The 22,762-nt window shown below is 47.0% G+C and overlaps 1 protein-coding gene across 3 annotated transcripts in view; it reads right to left on the bottom strand.

The window, feature by feature from the left end:
• Positions 1–22,762, bottom strand: part of Ift122 (intraflagellar transport 122) — a 67,775-nt gene that overhangs the window by 40,037 nt on the left and 4,976 nt on the right. For all 3 annotated transcript variants that reach the window (XM_052174619.1, XM_052174621.1, XM_052174620.1), the window contains exons 2-8: positions 16,477–16,543; positions 14,788–14,872; positions 8,216–8,294; positions 7,124–7,200; positions 4,697–4,763; positions 3,783–3,929; positions 1,117–1,192 (exon numbers count right to left, since the gene is read on the bottom strand). In XM_052174619.1, coding sequence (XP_052030579.1) covers positions 1,117–1,192; positions 3,783–3,929; positions 4,697–4,763; positions 7,124–7,200; positions 8,216–8,294; positions 14,788–14,872; positions 16,477–16,543 — 598 coding nt within the window. The remainder of the gene's footprint in view (positions 1–1,116; positions 1,193–3,782; positions 3,930–4,696; positions 4,764–7,123; positions 7,201–8,215; positions 8,295–14,787; positions 14,873–16,476; positions 16,544–22,762) is intronic.

Here is a 22,762-nt window from a genome sequence, read left to right as displayed (position 1 = left end):
GCTTCCTGAGTGCTGGGATTAAGGGTGTGTGCCACAACCGCCTGCCTAAAAATCAGTTTTTAATTCAATTTTTCCTTTTAAATAGTAATCACTAGACTAATTTGACAGACTTCTAGCATCTGTCTGGTCAGATTCCAAACTAGCTGTGGCCACATACGAAATCACATCCTTGAGGCCAGCGGCCTCTCAAGACCTCAGTTTTCTTACACGTTCAGCAATGGTGGTAGCAGTTCCTCCGAGTAATTTGAGAACTAAGAGAGCTATCCTATAAATAGCTTAACAGTATCTACACCAAGGAATACCAGCTGTGGCACTAAGCCACAACCTCATCAAACACTACAAATGTCTAAAAGGTCAAAATTACACAAATGTTACCTAAGCCTAACAAAAACCTTGACTTTGTTTTAGCCATTCTTATCCTATATTTAACCCTCAAATCATTCCAGAGTTGAAAAGATACTTCAAAACCAAGAAATAACTTCAGTCCCAAACAAGTTGGAGTTACCATCTGTACCATTGTTCAGACTTTAAATGACTCTCAGGAACTCTGTGTCAAAGGCTCAGTCCCCAGCCAATGGCATTATTAAAGGAAGATAAAGTTTAAGGGGTAGGACCTAGTTGAAAGAAACAGGTCACTGGACATGTCCTCTTGAAAGCATATTGGAAATTCCCGAAGAACTACTAATCCAATCTGGCCTTCGATCCCACAGTCCACCATTTTCCAACTGTGTAGTATTTACTGCTCGGGTCTTGGTCTCCCTTTTTTTGGGGGGGGGGGGGGGGTTGAGACAGGGTTTCTCTGTGTAGCCCTGGCTGTCCTGGAACTTACTCTGTAGACCAGGCTGCCTCTGCCTCCCAAGTGCTGGGATTAAAGGTGTGTGCCACCACTGCCCGGCTTGGTCTCCCATTTCTAAAAGTGCATAATTAAAGTCTCTTTTCACAGTGCTGAACAACTGAAGAAGAGAGGACAAAGTATTGGGCACAGGACCTGAAGTCAAGCTCAATATGCAGATGCTAACAATGATCAAGTGTAGTCACTGATAACAATCTCAGAAACACACTATCAAAGTGTGCTTCAGCTGACATGTGTATCTGGGTTTGCATGGTGCTACATACCTGTTTTCCACTCAGCTGGTAGAAGGAAAGTTTCTGTCCCCAGTCAGCTACAGCCAGGATGTCATTATGTTCCTCTCTAATCAACAGAAGACAAAAGAGGTTATAAGGGGGCACAGTCTGCTGATGACTGTGGCTAGGGGCTCAACAAACAACAGGAAAAAGAAAGCCCTGGCCAGGCTGTCAGGGAGCCAAGTACTACACAGCCATACTGGGGCCATCCATCCATCAGCCCAGAGACAGGTTTGGCCCTCCTGGGATCTGCTATTGCACTGACTCCTAGCCGTGAATGGTCTGGGCTAGGGCATGGCTACAGAGGCCTACAGATCTGTCCCATGGGACGGGACTTCAGGACCAGAACCTAGGAGAAAGGCCTCAGATGGGAAGCCAACAACTCAGGATGCAGACAGAGAGAGGTTTCCCAGGCTTAAGGCTGGAACAAAATCCTCCCCAAGTGACTGAGCCTCTATTAACGCCTGCTTCCCTAAGCCCAGGGTCTGACAGTCACCTGGCAGCACCAGTAGCCACATAAGCATGCTCTGTGCAGCATGGTCTGTAAAACCCAGCCAGGACTGCAGTGAGGAAAACGCCATAGACATTAATTCAGAATTCAGAAAAGGGGGGAAGGTAAAGAAATTAGCAGATGAACTGTGCTTACTGAGGCTAAATCCAAACCCTAGCCACCAGTGAAGGCCCCGTGGCTTCACGTGGCTGCATGTGGCTCTGGGTTAGGCTCAGCTGCTAGACACTACACCAGGAGTTTCCAATCAAGCCCATAAAGGTGGGCAGTGGGCTTTACCAAAACACCCATGCTGATGATAAAATTGGGCCAAGGCTCAGATGGGGACCTGAGGGCCATCCTTCTTCCTTTCTTCGCCCCCACTTTCCACCCACAAACCTGGATTCCTCTAATGAGTCTTAGGTGTCAGGGGTACAGTGAGGAGGGTCCCAAGCTAGAATCACAACCCCCTGGCTGCCTTGGCTCTCCCACTCCACCGGAAGGATTTCCCTTACAGATCATATCAACGGAGAGAAGAGAGACTGCCCAGCAGTCAGGACTATGAGTGTGTGCTGGGGTGAAAGTGAAGGGCTCCCCTTTGTATATGTCCTAGCCAACGCAAGGCAAAGCAGAGTGGGACTAGGCCAAGAAAACCATCCAGTAAGTAAAGCATCAGGTGAGTGGTGGTCCTGAAGCTTCTCAGGGAATGTCTAATGTTGCTGGAAGGGGCTCTCTCAGACGTTAACTTGAGAAGCAGGCATGGAAGTCAGAGGGGACATACACAGGTGTCGGGGCCTATTCAGAGACGGCAGTTTACAGAGATATGTCCTCCTCTGAGCTACCAGGTTTCTCCTCCTCTCTCAGAGGACTGCTCTATCTGCCACCCACACGTGCTTCTCAGGGGAGCGTCCCTTTGTGAGTGTGGGGGAACACCAACAATCCCCGGCCCCTGTTCTGCTGCCCTTGGCCAAGGAGTTTCTCAGCAGCATTTGCTTCGGCAGGTCTGTGGGGGCCTGGGCCCTCCCGAGGGTCCTCACTCTGTGGGACACTCACGAGTTGCCGTCCCTGGGACTGTCGTCCTCTTCCTCTTGCTCTTCCTCCTCTGCCTCACTACCCTGACTACTGTACACTGTTGACTTCAGAATGGAAGGGATTTCCTGAAAATATCTGTTGACAATGACATCCTCAGCATCCTCGTTCTCTCTGCTCATCCAGATATTCTCCCATCGGCTGTAGACAGTAAGGGGATGTTCACAATCACATTACCTAGGACTACACTGAAGCTATAATTTCAAAACCTGCCAAGGAGCCCCTGGACCCTGCCCGGAAGAAGACAGCCACCAGGTACACTGGGCATCCTGCTTCTCATGAATTAAAAATGGTAGCTTGAAGCCACAAAGTCATCTGTGGCCACAAAATCAAACAGCAGGAACTCTGGGGTAGGCTAATGGCCTTTGAAGGCATTCTATACATATGGAGGGCCTCCGCTGGACAGAGTTATTCAGGAAGAATTATAATAACCTGTTGTAAGAAAGGCAACAGAATTAAACAGCCTCCTCAATCAAGTGGGCGCCCACCTGTAAAATAACTCTGGGACAGTAAACAACTGAGCCCTTTAATTTACCCTCAGGGAACTCCATGGGGATAGGTTTAATAATATTATAGAATTACACAAAGAGCCGGGAGAGCTTTTAGTCCACCCTCAAAGTCACATGGCATAAAAGAAAAGTATGTGTGAGGTTTGAGCAGGTAGTGCCAACTGTCTGCAGACCTTTAGGTTTTAGGGGCATTTTAGGCTTAATTTTAACTTTTTGGCAAGGAAAATTAAAAAAAAAAAAAAAAAAGCACTCAAGAGAGTGCGGTTCTGTTAACAGTGTAACAGGTGGGTGGGTGCACACTCCTGGATCTCTCTTCTCTCTCTCTCCTCTCTCTCTCTCTCTCTCTCTCTCTCTCTCTCTCTCTCTCCTGGCCTAGATAGTTCATCTGCTTGGCTAAATCTCTGGGATTCATTCCAAAATCCAATATAGGCTCTTTTAAAACTTCATTTATAAAAAGCAAGACCAGGCAAGTGGGGAAAGAGGACTTTAAACTACAAAGACGTCAGGAAGAGAAAAAGGGCTCAGAAGGCCTCTTATAATAGCGCCAGGCAGGAGAAACGCAGCATGGGTACCTTGACGGGTTCCAGCAGATGGACCATATTGGGGAGAGGGAGCCCCCAGGGCGCTCGATCTTCACTTTCTCTTCGCCATTTTTGTTCCGTATGCTGATGATGCCATTGGCCATCCCCAGAGCCAGGTACTGACCATCGTTTGTCCAGCTGCACACACAACCAATGGAGGGCATGGGAGGTGGAGAGGAGCACAGAAGGTAGAGCCTGTGAGGTCAGCCAGGCTGGGCTTCCATCGCTCCCACTTATCCCTGACATAGACTCAGCTTAGACTGCCACTTACATCTGGAATCAGGGAGCCCTGAAGGCAGGGACGCCTGTTTCAGGCGGCACCTACCCCGACTCTGCACACATCTCTACGGCAGCCTGCACTCCAGTCCAGGCCCTATTTTCTGCTTTACAGTTCAACTCCCTCCCTCCCAATCCAAGGGTTCCCAGTAAACAGACTATCTTGTGCCTTTTTAGCCTTAAAACAGGGCTTGACATGCCATTCAACAAATGTTCAATCATGGAGTACCTTCAAAAGGTGCTCAGTTACAGAGTGCCTAGGCCCGCTGGTGCTGTGAATATTTCCGGAAATGGTATTGTTATCACCACTGCTCCAGGATTTAGTAACCACCCTAAGGTCATAGGCCTATCAGTGACAGGATGTTAGATTCTGGTCTGAGTCTAGCACCAGCGTCAGGGGTTCCTGCCTGGCTTTCCCAGAGAAGACGCCCATGCCAGCTCAACACACGAAGGTTATCAAAAGCACCAGTCTTTTCCATCAAGGAGACAAGAGAAGGAAAAAAGGAAACACAGGGGCCTATCCCAATTGGCCAGCAGCACACTTTCCCTGTGGGTGAAATCAGAGGCTTGTGGGAGTCTGCTAGGAGAGAAAGGAGCACAATGCCTGTCGTCAAAGCCCCCTAACTTACCTGCAGCAGGTGATCTTGCTGCTGGATTTGTGCTTGGAGACAGACTTCTGCTCAGGAGACCACAGCCCTTCAGTATCATCAAGCAATAGAAAAGAGAGCAAGACTATTCAGCAATAGAGGGGATTAAACTATCCATTCACATAAAACTCAAATCTCCAGGGGCTTATGCTGAGTTAAGAAAAAGAAAAAGCCAACTTCCAAAGGCGTGACACCATAAAAGTCCATGTATACAACACAACCACACACTTGTAGAACACATCTATGGCCACTGGGATTGTGGGTACCCAAGGGGCAGGCACTGGTATGGGATTGGGATCCTGATTTACAGTGGTCGTTGTACAGTGCCACATGTGATTGAAGGACAGAACTAAAATGCACTGCCCCTTCCTCCCTGGTGCCTGGACTGCCCATTAGGTGCCCACTAGGAGAACAGGGTGAAGACTACACCACATCGCTCTATACGGTCTCTGAAATGTACTGAGAATCTACAATTGTTTTTTTAAAAAAGAAAAAAGGTAGCTGGTGAAGTTCTAGCCAAGTTCTTCAGGACTTAAATCCCAAAGAAAAGCTTAGCTGCTCATAGCTAGGGCATGGCCACCAGAGACCAACCCAGCATTAAAATATAAGGATGTGGAAAGTGCAGAAGTGAAGCTGCGAAGCTTCCCATTGATGACCCAGTCTCAGACAGACAGACAGACACCATGTGTCCTCATGCCTAACTGGCATGACCCAGTCTCAGACAGACAGACAGACATCTCGTTTCCTCATGCCTAACCTTTAGTGTTTGTAAATAAGGGGTATGACAGTGGGTACAGACAATGAAATTAGTAGGAAACTATGAGAGGGAACAAGAGACTTGGGAGAGGGGAATGGTAACAGACATGAAAGTGGGAGGAGGACACCAGGAAGAGGGGGAAATGGGGGCGGGGAAGGGGAGGAGACAAGAAAACCAAGTTTGTTTGACAGTGCCACCGTGGAACCTAACTCTTTGTTAGGCTAATAAAGGTAAAATAAGTAGTGAATGGGCTTTCTGGAGAGCCGCTCTCTAGGACTCTGTCCTGCACATGACTGCGCATGGCACTCTGGTCAGTTCAGGCTTGCTCCCTCCAGTCCCCAGAGTGGTCCAGTGGCCTAAACAACAGACAACAAAGCAAATCCTACCCTGCCTGGGCCGTAAAGTACACGAAATACAGAGGACATATAACTGTCCATGGCCGGAGCACCCATAGGAGCAGAGGAAGCCATGAGTGAGGGAGGGAGTCCTCCTGAGTGAACGTGCTCCCACAAGGCCTCATGGCAAGGACCTCACAGCTGCGGATGGCAGAGCCTTCCCTTTCTGCTCTGTGTGGATACTGGCACTGCATGCAGAAAATGTCCACCACAGCTTTGCTCCCAGATATTTATGGCTTGAAGACTGTGCCCTACAGAGACTGCTCTAGCCGAGACTAGCTAACCCTGTCTGTCCCCTTGATCCAGCTGTATAGAGCCCTGTCTCCTTGATCCAGCTGTATAGAGCCCTGCCTCCTTGACTCAGCTGTAAGCAAGAACCCTGCCTCTATCTATGTTCAACTCTATGCAATAAACACACTGGGCTTCCAGAGAGCTGTGGTCCACATAATCCCAGTTTTTCCAACTGGGTCTTATCTTTTCTTCATTCCCTGCTGTCCCAGTCACATGTGACCCCAGAGTCCCTGTATCTAAGCAAGGTTTAAAAGGGAAATGTCTGTAAATGCCTGAGTCTTCCCCTCCCTTCTTTCAAACATTCCCACCCCACCCATGCATTCTGTCTGTGCTCACTGCAAGTGCAGGAGGCCTTCGGCTGCAGGGACCCCAGCTGCCCAGCCTCCCTCAGGAATGTCTGCACTCAGCTCTGTGGAATACTTTATTCCACAAACAGGCACACAGAGCAGCACAGAAAGATGACCTAGGGTTTTTTTTAGACAAAAGTGCTTCCAGAGAAAACCAGTGCCTGCTAGAGTGAGCCAGAGTCTTCTGTGCCTTCCCTCGCATCCATCCCGCCATCTCTTCCCCTAGGACCCTACTACGGCTCATCTGTCTCAAATGGCTTATCCTCAAGGCCATCACCTCTCACTGTCTCTCTGCAATTTGTTTTTTTTTTTAAGACGGGTTCTCTGTGTAGCTCCAGTTGTCCTAGAACTATGTAGTCCAGGCTGGCCTCAAACTCACAAAGATCTGCCTGCCTCTGCCTCTGCCTCCCAACCTCTAGGATTAAAAGCATAAGCCACCACTGCTAGCTCTTTCTGCAAACTTAAAGGATCAACCTCCCTCGGCTGCTGGAGGTGGAGAAGAGGCCTCACTTTCTAAGGACAGACCAGCAGTTCTTGTGTGTGTGTGTGTGTGTGTGTGTGTGTGTGTGTGTGTGTGTGTGAGCACTCTCCACTAGAGGTGATAGAAATTTAGACTTACCAAAGTCACTGGAGGAACACGATGCCAGCTGGTGGGTGACAGGATTGTAAGAGACACACTGTATAGAGTCATTGTGCCTGGAAGTTGAAGAATTGAAGATTATTCCACAACAAACCACAAATGTCTCAGGAGCTACAAATGGAGAGTCAAAGCAGGCTTAAAGGGGCTGGAGAGATGGCTCACCAGTTAAGAGCACTTACTACTCTTCCAGAGGACCAGAATTCAATCCCAGTACCCAAACGACAGCTCACAGCTGTCTGTCACACCCGTTCCAAAGGATCTGATGCCCTCTTCTAACCAATACAGGCAAAATACCTATACACATAAAATAAATTTTAAAACATAAATTTAAAAACAAAACAAAATAAAAAAGAACAACCCCAAGACTGAAGCCTCTGGTGACATGCTGCAAGCCCTTCTCTAGGGGACCAACAGCACAGAGTCTCACAGGACTGCCCTCAATAACAGCTTCTACCCGCCCAGCATCCCACCCAACTAAAACTCTTCCTCCAAGGCTCTGCTCCTGATATCTCCAGTGTGTCTGAGTCAAAGACAGAGAGTGCAGCCCAGTGCGAGGGGTGGCAGGAGTGGGCTGGCAGCAGAGGCTGCTGCAGCTGAGCCCTATTGATGGGGAGGGGCTGGCTAGTAGAGGGGGAGATTCGAGCATGACCCCTAAGGAGCAGGAAACCTAAAGCACACCGGCCTGTTAGCTTTTGACACTGGTACATGCAAAGCCATTGGAAGAGGCAGAGACACTGAAGGGGACAAGGTGGGTGAGAGGGAATGACAGTTGTCTGTGGGGTCAGATTAGCTGAATACATCACATGGGACACAGCTCAGTGGAGCTGAGCTGGTTGCTGACCACTCCCTACCGACCCATCCCCAAGCTTAATTCAAGCTGGTCTTGGAGAGCAAAGCTCTTCCAGACATTCTTTCCAAGATGTGGCTACAGTGAGTAGCAGTCAGAGCAGAGTTGGGTGTCATCGATGGGCAGTCCTTGTAAACCAGCTACCTGAGGCTGAAGCAGGAAGGTTATAAGCTTGAGGCCTATCTCAAGCAAACAAAACAGCTGTCACCCATGGGGTCACTCACGTGTACTTCAGAATGCCTTCCAGTTTTGAGGTCCAGATAATGATGCTCTTGTCGGCAGATCCAGATGCAAAGCGCTTGCCTAAAGGGTTTTTAAAAGAAAATCCTCACATGTATTTTAAACCAGAATTTTCCAAATAGACTGTCCAAAAAAACGAATTCTTCATACTCAGCTAGAAATGTAGTTCAGTTGCAGAGTAGCTATCTAGTATGTATGAGGCCCAGGTTCAAATCTCAGCACTGTACAGAGTAGTGGTATACTCCTGTCACCCATCACATGTGGTAGCAACAGAATGAGTTGGAGGCCAGCCTGGACTACAACAGACCCTGTGTGAAAAATGCTTTTAAAGGGGAGTACGTGTTCCTTTATTCTCTAACACTGTCTTTGGATGTGGTGTAGGGATGGAACCTAGGGCCCACACACGCTGAGTACGTACCCCGCAAGGAAGCTCACCCCAGCCCTTCCACTGCTTCTCATCGACACTGGCAACAAAGGAGCCTGCAGTTTGGACTCTGAGGTGCCAACCTGCTCTTCCTGGGACTAAGTAAGATACACTGAGGGTCGGCTACATCTGTGCGCCATGCTCTGTAGAAAGGGCTGGGCAGTGATTCAGACGCGTAAGCTTCATTTCCATGGTGTCTAGTCCAAGAAGCAGACATTAAGTTTATCCAACACAGACACAATATGGGAGGGGATGAGGTCTATGAAAGAGAGTAACTGGGAGAACTAACATTAAAATGTTTTTTTAAAGATTTTACTTATTTTGATTTTATGTGTATGGGTGTTTGCTTACATGTCTGTGTACTATGTACTTGCCTGGTGCCTGAGTAGACCAAAAGATGACATCAGATTTCCTGAAACTAGAGTTGAAGGTGGTTGTGAGCCCCCATGTAGGTGCTGGGAATTGAACCTGATTCTCTAGAAGAACAGCCGGTGCTTCTGACTGCTATGGCACTCCTCTAGCCTCCTAGTCATTTTCAGAGTCACAGGTGCATGTAGTTATCTACTCATGTGTTAGTGTGGTGTATGTGAGCACACAGGAGTGTGGGTAAGGCTGACGTGACTCAGGTACCTTCCTCTGTCGCACCAACCCTGGTGCTCACAGACTTAGCTACATTAGCTGTCTAGAGAGCCCGTCCTGTCTCCACCTCTAACGCTAGGACAGCAGGCACACGCCACTGTGCCCACAGTTTTACGTGGGCTGGAGATAGAAACTCAGGTCTTCATGCTTTTGCAGCAGACACTTAACCAACTGAGTCATCCCCAGCCCCACAGCTGTATATATTCATGGAGTACAGTACAGTGTTTTGATATATTTAGTCAAATAATTATATCAAGCAAATTAACATATTTATCACCTTTGATACTTAAAGTCTGTTCTTTTAGCAGTTTTAAATATATATTATTGTTAATTATGATTACCATTCTGTGCAAGAGATCTCAAAAACCTACCCAATCTGCCCACCTAAAACTGTGCTCTTGGGTCAGCATCACCTAGAGCAGTGGTTCTCAACTTTGGGGGAGGGCATGTCAAGTGACACTTTCACAGGGGTCACCTAAGACCATCAGAAAATATGATATTTACATTACAATTCATAATAGTACCAAAGTTACAGTTATGAAGTAGAAGTAATAAAGTAGAAGGAAAATAATTGTATGGCTGGGGGTCACTACAACATGAGGAACTGTACTGACAGGGAGCAGCATTAGGAAGGCTGAGAACCACTGCCCTAGAGGACTGGATGTAGATGAGATCCTTCAGGGCAGATCTAAAGGATAAGCAGAGCTGACCCAAGTACAAAGGAAGAACAAGATGTGTACATGGGTGAAACATGTGCAAAGGCCCTGAGGCAGCAAAGGCTGGCATTGCTGAGAGGCCATGAGAGGCCACAGCTTAGAGCAAGTAGCAAGGAATGCAGCAGCTGAGGAAGGAGCTCCAGGGCCTTTGGGGCCATAGTGCAGGGGGCTCTTACCCCCAAGCCGTGGGACCCCAGAGAGGCAGGCCTGAAAGTAAGAGTGACAGATGTGCCTTACATTTCCACACTGCTTGGGATTTAATGGGCCTGCTGGGCGGTGCTGGTGCACGCCTGTAATCTCAGCACTTGGGAGGCAGAGGCAGGTGGATTTCTGAGTTCCAGGCCAGCCTGGTCTACGGAGTGAGTTCCAGGATAGCCAGGGCTACACAGAGAAAACCTGTCTAGGAAAAAAGAAAGGAAAGAAAGAAAGAAAGAAAGAAAGAAGAGAGAGAGAGAGAGAGAGAGAGAGAGAGAGAGAGAAAGAAGGAAGAAAGGAAGGAAGGAAGGAAGGAAGGAAGGAAGGAAGGAAGGAAGGAAGGAAGGAGAGAGAGAGAGAGAGAGAGAGAGAGAGAGAGAGAGAGAGAAAGAAAGAAAGAAAGAAAGAAAGAAAGAAAGAAAGAAAGAAAGAAAGAAAGAAAGAAAGAAAGAAAGGGCTAAAGAGGTAACATAAACCAAGTAATTCCTTCTTTACTCCATGGATATCAACTGAAATCAGGTCAAAGAATCGGGTACTTCATAGCAAACCCCAGGACCCTTCATGAGGCAAGCACAGGACAGGATTTGCACACCCAGCTGTGGAGTTTTGTTACATTTTTATTAATTTGTAACAGTATATGCCAGAGGCACAAAGACACTGTGATTCACACTGGGACAACTTTTGGGAGGTCTCTCCTTCTACCTTGTGGGTTCCACTAAGCAAACTCAGGTTGTAAGGCTTGGTGGCAAAGTGAAGGGCCCTGGCCTGCTGAGCCATCTCTACAGCCCAGCCTGTTGATGTTTAGACTTTACTCTTGGGGCAAGGGAAAGGTGGCCTTCAGAAGTCACTGCTCCTAGAGCCTCAGTGTCCCCATTTGAAACAGAGAGGGAGCAGTCAGAGGCTATGAAAAGACAACACATCTGCAAAGTTCCTTCTCTAGCAGCTCAACGGAGAGGCTGTAGTGGGCCACACGGCACTGTAGCAAAAACTGATCAAAGAGACTACTGCCGTGTGGACCCTCCCCGTTTCCTGCCCTGGTGAGCATCAAGGGTGACAAGCATAGGCTCCAGGCCCAGAGTCTCTTCATCAGAATCCCTAGTGATGTCACTGAGCAGCTGGGTGACTGGAACTAGCTCCTGGACTCCTCCAGGGTTTCATTTCCGCATGTGAAAATGGACATTAATAGGATTTACCTCTTAGCTGATGAGAAGAAAGAGCATGCACATGTGTGCACGCGCGCGCGCGCACACACACACACACACACACACACATACACACACACACACACACACACGTTCAAAGCAATGCCTGACCAGAACTGGGCTAAAGATACAGCTATTGCTACCTTCTTCATGCTGGCGTATGCTGTTCTTGAACAAGGGGACTCTATCTTTCACACCTTTAATCCTAATAGATCATAATTACTGGAGAAACTTCAGAAGTCAGAAACAAGCAGGCTTAAAGAGCAAAACCAAGCACACTGTGTGTGTCTCAATTTTCAGATCTAAGGGTGCAGACAAGTCTGGAGGAACTAAGACTTCCTAACCATTATGTGTCACAAAAAGCATGGTACATCAGGCAGACCCAGGCACAGTGGTCAGAGGACATCAGTCAGGCTCTGGAATTGCTCCAGGCCTGTTTGCCCCTCTGCCTTTGCTTCGTGCTTCAGAAGGCTACAAGAATAATCCCATGGAATGACATGTGTGACAGAGTTCTACAGAGCACTGGCAAACCCCACTGCTCACAGGGCCACAGGCCACAGGGCTTCCTCACACTCAGGAAACCCGGCAGCCTCTGCATCTATGTACAGATAATTCAGCTACCCAGGCAGCCTGCCACTGGTCTCCTTGGAACATCACTCTCAACTTGAACTCAAACTGTCACAGCACAGACACCTACCTGACCATGAAGCAAGAAACGTGTGCTGTCTCACTAACTTGTCCCAGCACTTATCCATTAAGTGTTCTCCCAAAGTGCATCAAGGGGGCTGTCAGGCCAGAGCTGCAGACGCCGCATACACATGAAGTATGAGCATCTACCTGCAGAGCAGCCTGCAGCGGTCACCTAATTCTCAAAGAAGTCCTCCATCCAAAGGAATTACAGACCCGGGTCTTAGGCTCATCCAAGCTTGGTACCCTTAGATACAGGGACTCCAGCTGCAGTCAGAGCATCATCTCCAGCCCCACATCTGACACAGGAAGTAGCAGAGACGATCATGAACTCAAAGTCAGGGCTTGGGCCAGAAGTTGGCTCAGCAAGTAACAGCACAAGCCTGATAACCTGAGCTCAGTCCCCAGAATCCAAGAAAAGGTGGAGAGAGAGAACAGTCTCCATAAAATTTGCCTCTAACTTCCACATGTGTGCCATGAAAACATGTCCATGTGTGTGAACACATAATAATAATAATAGTAATAATAGTAATAATACATTAATTTAGATATTTTAGTATCTAATTTAGATATTTTAACTTAGATATTTTAGTTTGTGTGTGACTGCGTATGTGTGTGGACTTATGCACTCCACAGTACACATTGGAGGTTAAAGGACAAGTGCAAGAGTAGGTTCTCTTTCCACCATGTGGTTAGCAGGGCTCAAACTCAAACCAGGCTCATCACACATGCCTTACTCTGATAAGTCATCTCCAATAAATTGGAGACTGTTCCAATAAATTAACAAAAGAAAGACAGCTTTTGGGTTGGGCTAAGGTTAGAACTTCCATGGCATAGCACTCGGTCTGTCTGTCTGTCTGTCTGTCTATATACCTACCTACTTACCTACCATTTGTTTTTCTTCATTTTACTTCAGTCTCTGCAGTGCTGCGGAAGGAACTCGGGGCCTTGAGTGTGAGAATGCTGGACAAGCGTTCTACCACTCAGCTGCGTTCCCAGTCCACATGAATGTAAGTCACAATCTCACTTGACACAGCAGTTCTCTGACCACCCCCTCTCCCAGCCTTCCGGGTTCCCCAGCATAATAATCCCTCGTGGCCCAGAGACCCCACCTCCTCTCCTCCGCCGTCCCCCTGCAGCCCATCTCCACGCACTTCCAGGTCACTGCTTAGGACTGTGCATCCTCTATGCTCTGCTCTCACTCACCCTGCCTATAAAACTGCTCCTCAGACTAAACCCACCTCTGCTCCTACCACCATGCAGCTCAGACTGGCTGGAGAAGACAGGCCACAAATGATGTCACCTGTCATTTCCTACCCACCGGCTTCAAGTGCATCCTCTAGTCCCTGGAGGGCTCACTGCACCCCCGAGTTTATTCATTCTTCCACTCTCTGAGGCTGCCATTTTCCCCTTTTCCTTCACTTCCTTCCCAGTCCTCCCTCTCAGTGCCAGTGGCTTCTCCTTACACTAAAACCATGGAAGAAGAAGCGAGGAGATCCTTTAGATCCCTACCTTCACAGGCCCTGCCTGCCACTGCTCCTTTCTGAAGCAAAGCCCTACTGTGTCTTCGGTCCCACATCCTCGCCGCTCAATGCACTGCAGCCATCACCTGCCCTCTCTCCTACCTTAACCTTCCACAGTGGAAATGTGCACCTTCACCTTGGATCTCCACTGCAGCTGCCCCACCGGCAACAGCACCCACATCGGCGGAGGGGAACTGCATCATTCAGTCCCTTAGGTCAAAAGCTTCCTGCAATGTCCACCCCCACATCCAACCTGCCAGGAAGTCCCATCTGCTCCACACTCAAAGTATATCCATCTCTGGCCACTGTCACCCGGTCCTGAAAGATGCTTGTCACTCAGCTTCCTGAACCCTCATCTTTGGTAAAGCTGTTTCCAAGGCAAATATAAAACAGAAACCACATCAGCGCCTGCTCTGCTTAGACCCACCAACAGTGCATCTTTTCACTGAGGATCAGAACCAGTGTTCTGACGATGCTGACACCATCTGGTCACCCCGACCTGTTCTTTTCTATCCCCTCTCCCACTTCTCCCCAATTCTTCCTGCCCTAGCTCCCGAGAGGTGCGTTCCCACCCAAGGGCTCCTGCAATGGCTCTTCCATCTTTGAGAAGCTCTCTTTTCCCAAATGTCTGATGCCCAAATCTCTCTGTCTCAGACAGAAAAGTCTCTGTTGAGCCTCCCTATCTGAATGGGCCCATCTCACAATCACACTGGAGAATGCACCAGACCTCTGTCCTGCCCAGCACTCCCAATTCTCAGTCTGTCCATCTTACTGCCTATCAGCCTAGCACTTGGTCATCCTATTGACTCTGCTCATGCTATGTGTTGCCTGCTCCCTCCTTCCTCTCCAGCTTCCCAACAAGCCTTTCTCTTGCTTTGTTCTCTGAAATAACCCAAGCACTTAAGACAGCGCCTGACACACAGATAGATACCTAAGGACTAGAGTTGTAACTCAGTGGCAGTACATTTTTCCAGTGTGCCCAAGGCCCTGGGCTAAGTCCCAGCACCACAAGAAACCAACAAACTTGTTCAGTGAATAGCTAAAGTCTAAGCTATCTCATATCCTCTGAAAATACAGGTTGTATTTTAAAGATGATCACAGAGTTCCGAAGTAGAAAGCCAAGCAGCTACAAGGCCATCACAGAGACCAGAACCCGGAGCAGCCTCTTACCATCCTTTGCATATGCCACACAGTACACAGTGTCTTTGTGTCCCTTCAGGGGCTGAAGTAAGGTGCCATCGGAGGTGTCATAAACCTGTCAAAAGGGGTAAAAATATCGATTATCTGTGTGACATCCATTATTCAGAATTCCTGCAGGGTGCTACTGCTGCTATTTTTGTTTTTATAACACAACAGTTGTTGATTTGCTAAATTAGTATCAAGTAGAGACAGCACTGCATAACAAGAATGACTACGCCTTAATGCAGGGCAGGCAGGAAGTGGAGGTCCAGCTTACGCTCTGTGTGGCTGGCCACATACTACCAATGCTGGAGAAACGGCAACCACACTGATTCTCACTCCAGGGAAAGTTCTGCAAGCTTCACCCATTTTCTCCACTCCCTCACCTCCCCACCCAGGACTGGGAACTAAATCTGGGGCACTGAACAATGCCAGACAAGCCCTCGGCTTCTGAACTGTGTTCCCAGCCTTCTCTCTTAGTTTTCATTTTGAAATAGTGCTTGACTAAGTTGCCCAGGCTGGCTCTGAATTCCTTCTGCAGCCCAGGCTCTCCTTGAACCTTTGATCCTCCTGCCTCCACCTCTCAAGTAGCTGAGATTATGAGCCTGCAAAACCAGGCCCTGGTACATTTCACTCTTCCTTACAAGGGCTTGGATGAATGATCCATCAAGGCAGGCCCTTGTCAACAAAGTCAGTACCTACAAAGAGCTGGTAGACAACATGGCTAACTGTCAGGGACAACACTGCCACTCGTGTCAGCACACACGGATGCATCATACTTGCTACCACGGCCTGAAAGTCACAGGTCTAACAAACGTGGGTTTGCAAGTGGGAGGGAGTGTTATAAAACCCAGCTGCAGTGTGCATTGAGAATAGTTTATAGTTGTGCAACATGGCCAAATATGTGGAGATGTAAAAAACACAGCATCTGAGAAACGAGGACAGAGCTCTCCCACACAGGCAGAAGACTGAAGAAGGAAACCAGGACAGGGAGTGAAAAGGATCTATGCTGTTTACCCTGGAGAGAAGTCTGCAGAACAACCAACCACAATTATAAGACTATGCAGTTAGTGCAGAGAACACGGACATCAGTCAGTCTGTGAGTCTGGACACAGCAGAGAGGAGGACCGTGTCTTAGGGGAGGAACAGCTATCACAGAGGTTGCAGGACAAACAGAAAGGTGTCTCTGAAGATTACTCTTATATACTAGGATAGGTTCCAGAGGGCACTGGTGGCCTTTGAAACTATGAACAATAGGAGAGCATTCATATGGAATTGTTTAGGGGCAGCAGAGTCCAGAAGTGGGGGTCAGGCCTTCTGACTTCTCATGGAAGGACAGCCTTTAGCCTTACTAATTCACTTTGGTCCAACAAAATATGAACTGACACCCACTCACTTTCAAAGGCATTTTGATTAATTGTCTGCAACCATTTCATGAGTGTCTCAAAGGGGAAAGACAAATGACTCCAAAGGAGGCATTGTTCATGGGTTCCTATCTGATAGACAGTTTACTTACCTGTTTTAAATAGACCATTTCCTTCCTTATTAAAAAGTAATGGCTGGTTTTTCCGCCCTTGCCTTTTTTATCTCAAAAAAAAAGGGGGGTCAAATTTCAGAGTACTTACAAGAGGGAGGGAGGAAAAAAAGCACTCAGAATGGAAACGCAGAAAAAAATCTTACCAGCAATCTGTTTCCTGCAGCCAGAATCAGTTGAGTTCCATCAGGCTTAAACGCGAGGTCGTAGATACTAACAGGAGACAAGACAAAAAGACAATTAGGGACCGAAATGATGAGGTCTGCTAATGGCCAAGAAAGCAAACTTTATTTCCATTACGAAACACTGTGTGTGTGTTGAGGGAAAAATAATGGCTAAAAAATGCATCTGGTTGCAAATTCCACTCAACCACCACACCTTGGCAGCCCGTTCAATCATGATCTGCTCAGCAGTCAGCTCAGTCCTGGTTTCCTCGCCTCCAGAAGCCAGAAATGATTCAAAGGGTCAACAGCTGCGGGCACAGGCCCTTCCAGTCATGCCATGGAAAGGCAGGGGTCACCAGCTAGAGTGTGAAGCAGGACAGCTACACAGATACTTACCAATTACCTGGTACGTGTAGGGCACTAACACACACAGTGGAGGATAGAAGGGAGAGGGCTTGGCAGAGTCTCTCTCTGCCTCTATGAATTTCCACTTGAGTGGAAAACTATAAAGCAGACATGTTGGCCAAGGACTCCTATGGCATCGAGTTTAAGGAACATCCTTTTCACCTTTTTTTTAAAGTAGTTCTTTTTTTTCTTCTTTTTTTTTTCTTTTCTAAATTCTTTGTTTACATTCCAAAACGCTTTCTCCTTTCCCAGTTCCCCCCTCCCCACAAGCCTTCTCTACACCCATACTCTAATCACCTCCCTCCTTTTTCTCTCTCCTGGTACTCCCCTACAATGCTGGATCAGGCCTTTCCAGGATCAGGACCCTCTCCTTACTTCTTCATGGGAGTCATTTGATATGCTACTTGTGTCTTGGGTATTCAGAGCTTCTGAGGTAGTTAATATCCACTTATCAGTGATTGCATTCCATGTGTATTCTTTTGTGATTGGGTTACCTTACTTAGGATGATATTTTCCAGTTCCAACCATTTGCCTACAAATTTCATGAATTCATTGTTTTTAATTGCTGAGTAGTATTCCACTGTGTAAATATACCACATTTTCTGTATCCATTCCTCCATTGAGGGACATCTGGGTTCTTTCCAGCTTCTGGCTATTATAAATAAGGCTGCTATGAACATAGTGAAGCATGTGTCCTTATTATGTGCCGGGGGATCCTCTGGGTATATGCCCAGAAGTGTGGTATAGCAGGGTCCTCCCAAATGGTGCTGGTTCAACTGGAGGTCAGCATGCAGAAGATTGCGAATTGATCCATTCTTATCTCCTTGTACTAAGCTCAACTCCAAGTGGATCAAGGACCTCCATGTAAAACCAGACACACTGAAACTAATAGAAAAGAAACTGGGGAACCACCCCCCTTTTTTTTTAAGATTTATTTACTTTATTTACATGAGCACACTGTAGCTCTCTTCAGACACACCAGAAGAGAGCAACGGATCCCACTACAGATGGTTGTGAGCCACTATGTGGTTGCTGGGATCTGAACTCACGACCTCTGGAAGAGCAGTCAGTGCTCTTAACCACCGAACCATCTCCCCAGGCCCTCCTTTCCACCTTTTAATCTCTCTGAGTTTTCGATGTTCTTCTATGTGTCAGGGAAGTATGGCTGTATTCTGCTCGCCTGCGTGCTTGCTTTCACACTGATGTGCATGTAGTGGTCTTAATCAAGGCCTTGTGAGTGTGGGTGAAGAAATGAGGAATACTGAGACTGTGGAGGGAGCTGCACAGAACTGTGCTGCTGTGCTTGGGTCAAGGCAGGGCTGCCCTGGGGAAGAGGAGACGAGCCACGGAGAATTGGAATGTGGGGAACTCCGAGCGGTTGAAGAACACAGTATCGGCATGCCGGGCAACTCCGAGCCGTGTAGACAAGTGGGAGTACAGCTCTTAGAGAAAGACACAAGCCAGGAAGTGGACACAGCAGGAATGTAAATAAGGAAGCTAGACTGAACCCTCAGACCATGTCTAAGGTGGTGGTGTGGGGACTATCAAACCAGCACCACTGAGATTCTCGAATGTCCCAACCAGAAGAGTCACTATTGAAGAGAATAGTGACAAGGCAGTGAGTGTCCACTGTGAAAATATGGCTGGGATAAACCACATGGGCTTGTCAGCAGTCTGAAAACATACACTTTTCATATTATCATAGCCCTTACTTCTTCAAACACAATTTTATTTCATTTTCACAATAAGCCTATTGGGCAAGGATGATTAAAGTTAACCCTCTGTCCAGTGGACTCTACATCTATGAATTCAAGTAACTGGGTTCAAAAATATTTTTAAATTTTTAAATATTTTTTAAAAATCCCAGCACTCAGGAGGCAAAGACCAATCTTTATGAGTTCAAGGCCAACCTGGTTTATATAGAGTTCCAGGTCAGCCAGAGCTATACAATCAGACCCTGTGGATGTACGTACACACACACACACACACACACATACACACACACACACACACACTCATACATGTATGTACACATACATATATGCACTACAGAAACATGTACACACGCACCCTCAAGGAAAAACCATGTCTGTGGTGAGCACATGCGCTCCCCCTTACCCTTCCTCTGTGACCACAGAGTATGAAGTGATCTCTGCAGCACTCCCATGCTCGCTCTCCTGAGGTGATTTACAGCAGAGCGGCAGCTCTAGGCTCTGCAGACATTATGCTAACTGAGAGGACTTGAACATCTATCGGTTTGCTGTCTTTGGGGTTTCTGAAACAACTCTACTATGGTCAGGAAAGGACAAAGTAGGCTCTGCTTTATAGACAACAGAATGGTCAGGCTGGAAGAAGCCTCACACACACAGCAAGTACCAGGGCCTCTGAAGCCTGGGGTCCTGACCACTCTACTGCACTGCCTCTGCTCACTTGGATTATCACCAGGAGTGTCAAATGTTTTTCTGAATGTTCTTCCAGTAGCTGACATTTATTAAGTGCATTTGTTACTGTGTACAGGATACAGTTTAAATTCTCAATTGTATAAATTCTCTCAACCTCACAGCTCCAAGCCTATCTTGCAGATAAGAAACCAACAAAGTTAAACAACTTGCCTGAAAGTAAACTGCTGCAGAGAAGAGGTGACGCCAGGACTCTGGTTCTAGCAGCCGAACCCTAGCCCATGTGTCAACCCTCAGGCTGTGTAGCCCTCATTATTGCTATTAGCGTATATCATGGTTGATGAAGCAATTCATAATAGCTTTCTTGCCTTCTGAAAACTGCTCCCACCAAAAAAAAAAAAAAAAGTATTATCATTTACTCAGGGCATTCCATGTAGAATTGGAAAGTAACTGAAAAATAATAATTGTGTATATTTATGGGGTATAACATGATATTGATAAAATATATAAATATATATTGCAAAAAGCTAATTAACATGTTTATCACTTCAAAGACATCATTTACTGCAATGAGATATTAAAAATCTGTCCATTAGCCATTTTGAAATATACAATATATAACTGTGGCCCTCATGAGACTGCTGAAATGTATTCCTCCACTAACTGAAGCCCAGTGCCCTCTGGTCACCACCTCCCTTCCCACATCCTCTTTTCTGCAGTTTTAGTATTATTTTATTTAAAACTTCCTGTGTCTTTGTGTGGGGTCATATGGAGAGTCAGAGAAGACTCCTAGAAGATTCCTTGAATAAAAACTCTTCACACTTGCAGACAGTTGAGAGCTGTGAGAGGGAAAGTGTCTGCTAACCCCACATGCGTGTACCACAGCACAATGGAGTAGACGGGCCCCCTGAAGAAATGAAGGGTACACAGCGCTGACGTGAGCAAAGGTGAGCCTGTCTGGCTTGCCCGCTCAGCATACTGCATTCTGTAGCAAATCCTGGCCCAAGTGTGCCCTTGTCCTTTTTCACTGTTTTGTGAAAACAGTGACATGTTTTACATTCAAAAAAGCAAGTGGTAGAGGGGAACTGGGGCCAGGAAAGCTGACCTATCTGAATTTCACCCTTACTATAAAACAAGGTAGAGAGCTGCTTCCTAATGCCAGAGGCCAGGGACCCACCTTGTGTAAAGTGCCTGGCATCTGTGTGTCTTCATGCTGAGACATTAGCACCTTTCATCTAGTCCTTGGTATGGCTTCTTCCTGCCTGTACACATCTGGACCAGTCATGATGACTCTCCGACCTCTTCTCCGAGAGTTGACAGAAGCTGAGTTAGTTCTACTTATATTTGTTTGTTGGGGCGGGGTCTTACTCTGGCCCAGGCTAATCCAAGAGACTCTTTTGTAGCCTAGGCTGGCCTTGAACTTATGATACTCATCCCAAATGCTGAAATTACAAATGTAAACCACTTCACCTGGCTTTTTTTGTTGTTGTTGCTTTTTACACAGTCTCCCGTGTAAAATGGTCTGATCTGGTCCCAGACTCTCCCTGTAGTTGACATAGCTGAGGATGACCTTGAACTTCTGATCCTCCTGCTCCACTACTCAAGTGCTAGGATTATAGGCATGTGCCACTACTCTTGGCTTCAGTTCATTTTTCTTTTACATTTATCAATTTATTTTAGGAAGCAAATGAATGCTGGGTGTATGTGTGATCAGAGAACAACTAGCAGGAGTTGGTTCTCTCCTGACTATCATGTTGGTCCCAGGGATCAAACTCAGGTCATCTGACTTAGTAGGAAGGACCTTTACTTACTAAGCTATCTCCATGTTTCATGTTTTATTTGGGCCAAGTGTAAACAATCTTCTCAGATGTGAAAGTTCACTTTCTAGATGTCCTGAAATATACTTTCTTAAATTACAACATACGTATCTAATTTGTGATTATGTATCACCCAACATGGGTGCTGGGGACCAAGCCTGAGGCCACTGAAAGGAAGAACAGAAAGCACTCTGCTGCCCAATTTAACTCTTGCTGTACTTGGAATCTAAACACTTCACCTTCGCTCTCAAGCACCTAGTCTTCTGTATCTGGCTGTTTCATAGCATGCCTCCTCAATACACGTGTCTTCAGCCTGAGGCCAATAACCAAGTTTTATGTTATTTGTTAGACCAGGGGCCTGAATTCTGATGGCAACTGATTCTAACTGGCAACATGCCCGGATTTTATGTTTAAACCCCAGACTTTAATGATATCACAACATTACAGAACCCCCAAACTAGAAAGGACCCAGACTTTATCATGGAATCTAATGCTCCCTCCACATGACCGCCCAGCCTCAGCAGGCATACCCTAGGCTGGAGACTGCTGCCCTCTGGCACTCTGTGCTGCCCCGGCAGGCTCTCTCCCAACTTGTCCTCTTCTATGAAAAAGATACACCACATGCTCAGCTTTCACTGCTGAGAGATGAGACGTGAGCCCTGCCGACGGTCCTCTGGTACCGAAGGCCCAAGGTGCCCTTCAAACCCACTACAAGCTACACACACTACTCTGCTTATTTTGTTGTCTTCCCCTCCCCCACAACCCCAAGCGTGAAGTCCAAGACTTTCCTCTCCTTTTTCTGAGTCTCCTAGGCTGAAGATCTACTCTTAGCCTCTGAGTAGCAGGGATTTGCAATCTCAGACAAATTATATCACTTTATTAAATGTTTAATGTGGTGCTGAGAATGCTAGGCTTCACACACACTGGGCAAGCCCTCTATCACTGAGCCATACCCCTAGCCTCCTCCATCAATCCCAATATCTGGCAATGCCAGCTAGCCTGCCTAGAAAAAGGTAGGCACTGGGGTTGAGATGAACCTACAGCAGTGTATTTAAGGAAGGACGGAAAAAGAAAGATCAGAAAGAAAAAATAAAGAGAGAAAGCACTTAGAGGTCAGGAGATAGCTCAGTGGGTAAAGTGCTGGCTCTGCGAGCGAGTGAGCATGAAGACCTGAGTTTAGGTCCCCAGTGTTCCATGAAAGCCTGGGCACAGGTCATACCTGTGACCCCAGCGACTGAGCTGTGAGAACAGCCAGGTCCCAGGGGCCTGGGGCTAACCAGTCTAGCTTAAATGGTGAGTTCAAATTCACTGTTGAAACCTAATCTCAAAAAAATAAGGTTGGGGTCTAGAAGGATAGCACAGCATTTAAGAGCACTCTCTGTCTTGTAGAGGACATGGGTTCCCAGCTCCTACTGGCTGACAACTGTCTAACTCCAGTTCCAGGGAATCTGATTACCTCTTTTGGCATCTGCAGGTACCAGGCACTCAGGTAGCACACAGACATACATGCAGGTAGAACACCTATATACATAACATAAAAAAATAAGTAATAAAATAAGGTGGATAGAAATAGAGGAAGATACCAATGTCAACCTCTGACCTACTCATGCCCACGCACAGTCAAGTTCATCTGCATACACACATGTA

The sequence above is a fragment of the Apodemus sylvaticus genome, chromosome 2 (assembly GCF_947179515.1).
Source record: "Apodemus sylvaticus chromosome 2, mApoSyl1.1, whole genome shotgun sequence".
Classification (NCBI taxonomy): Eukaryota; Metazoa; Chordata; class Mammalia; order Rodentia; family Muridae; genus Apodemus; species Apodemus sylvaticus.
The sequence above is the reverse complement of the archived record's forward strand: the minus strand, read 5'-3'. Positions and strand labels throughout refer to the sequence as shown.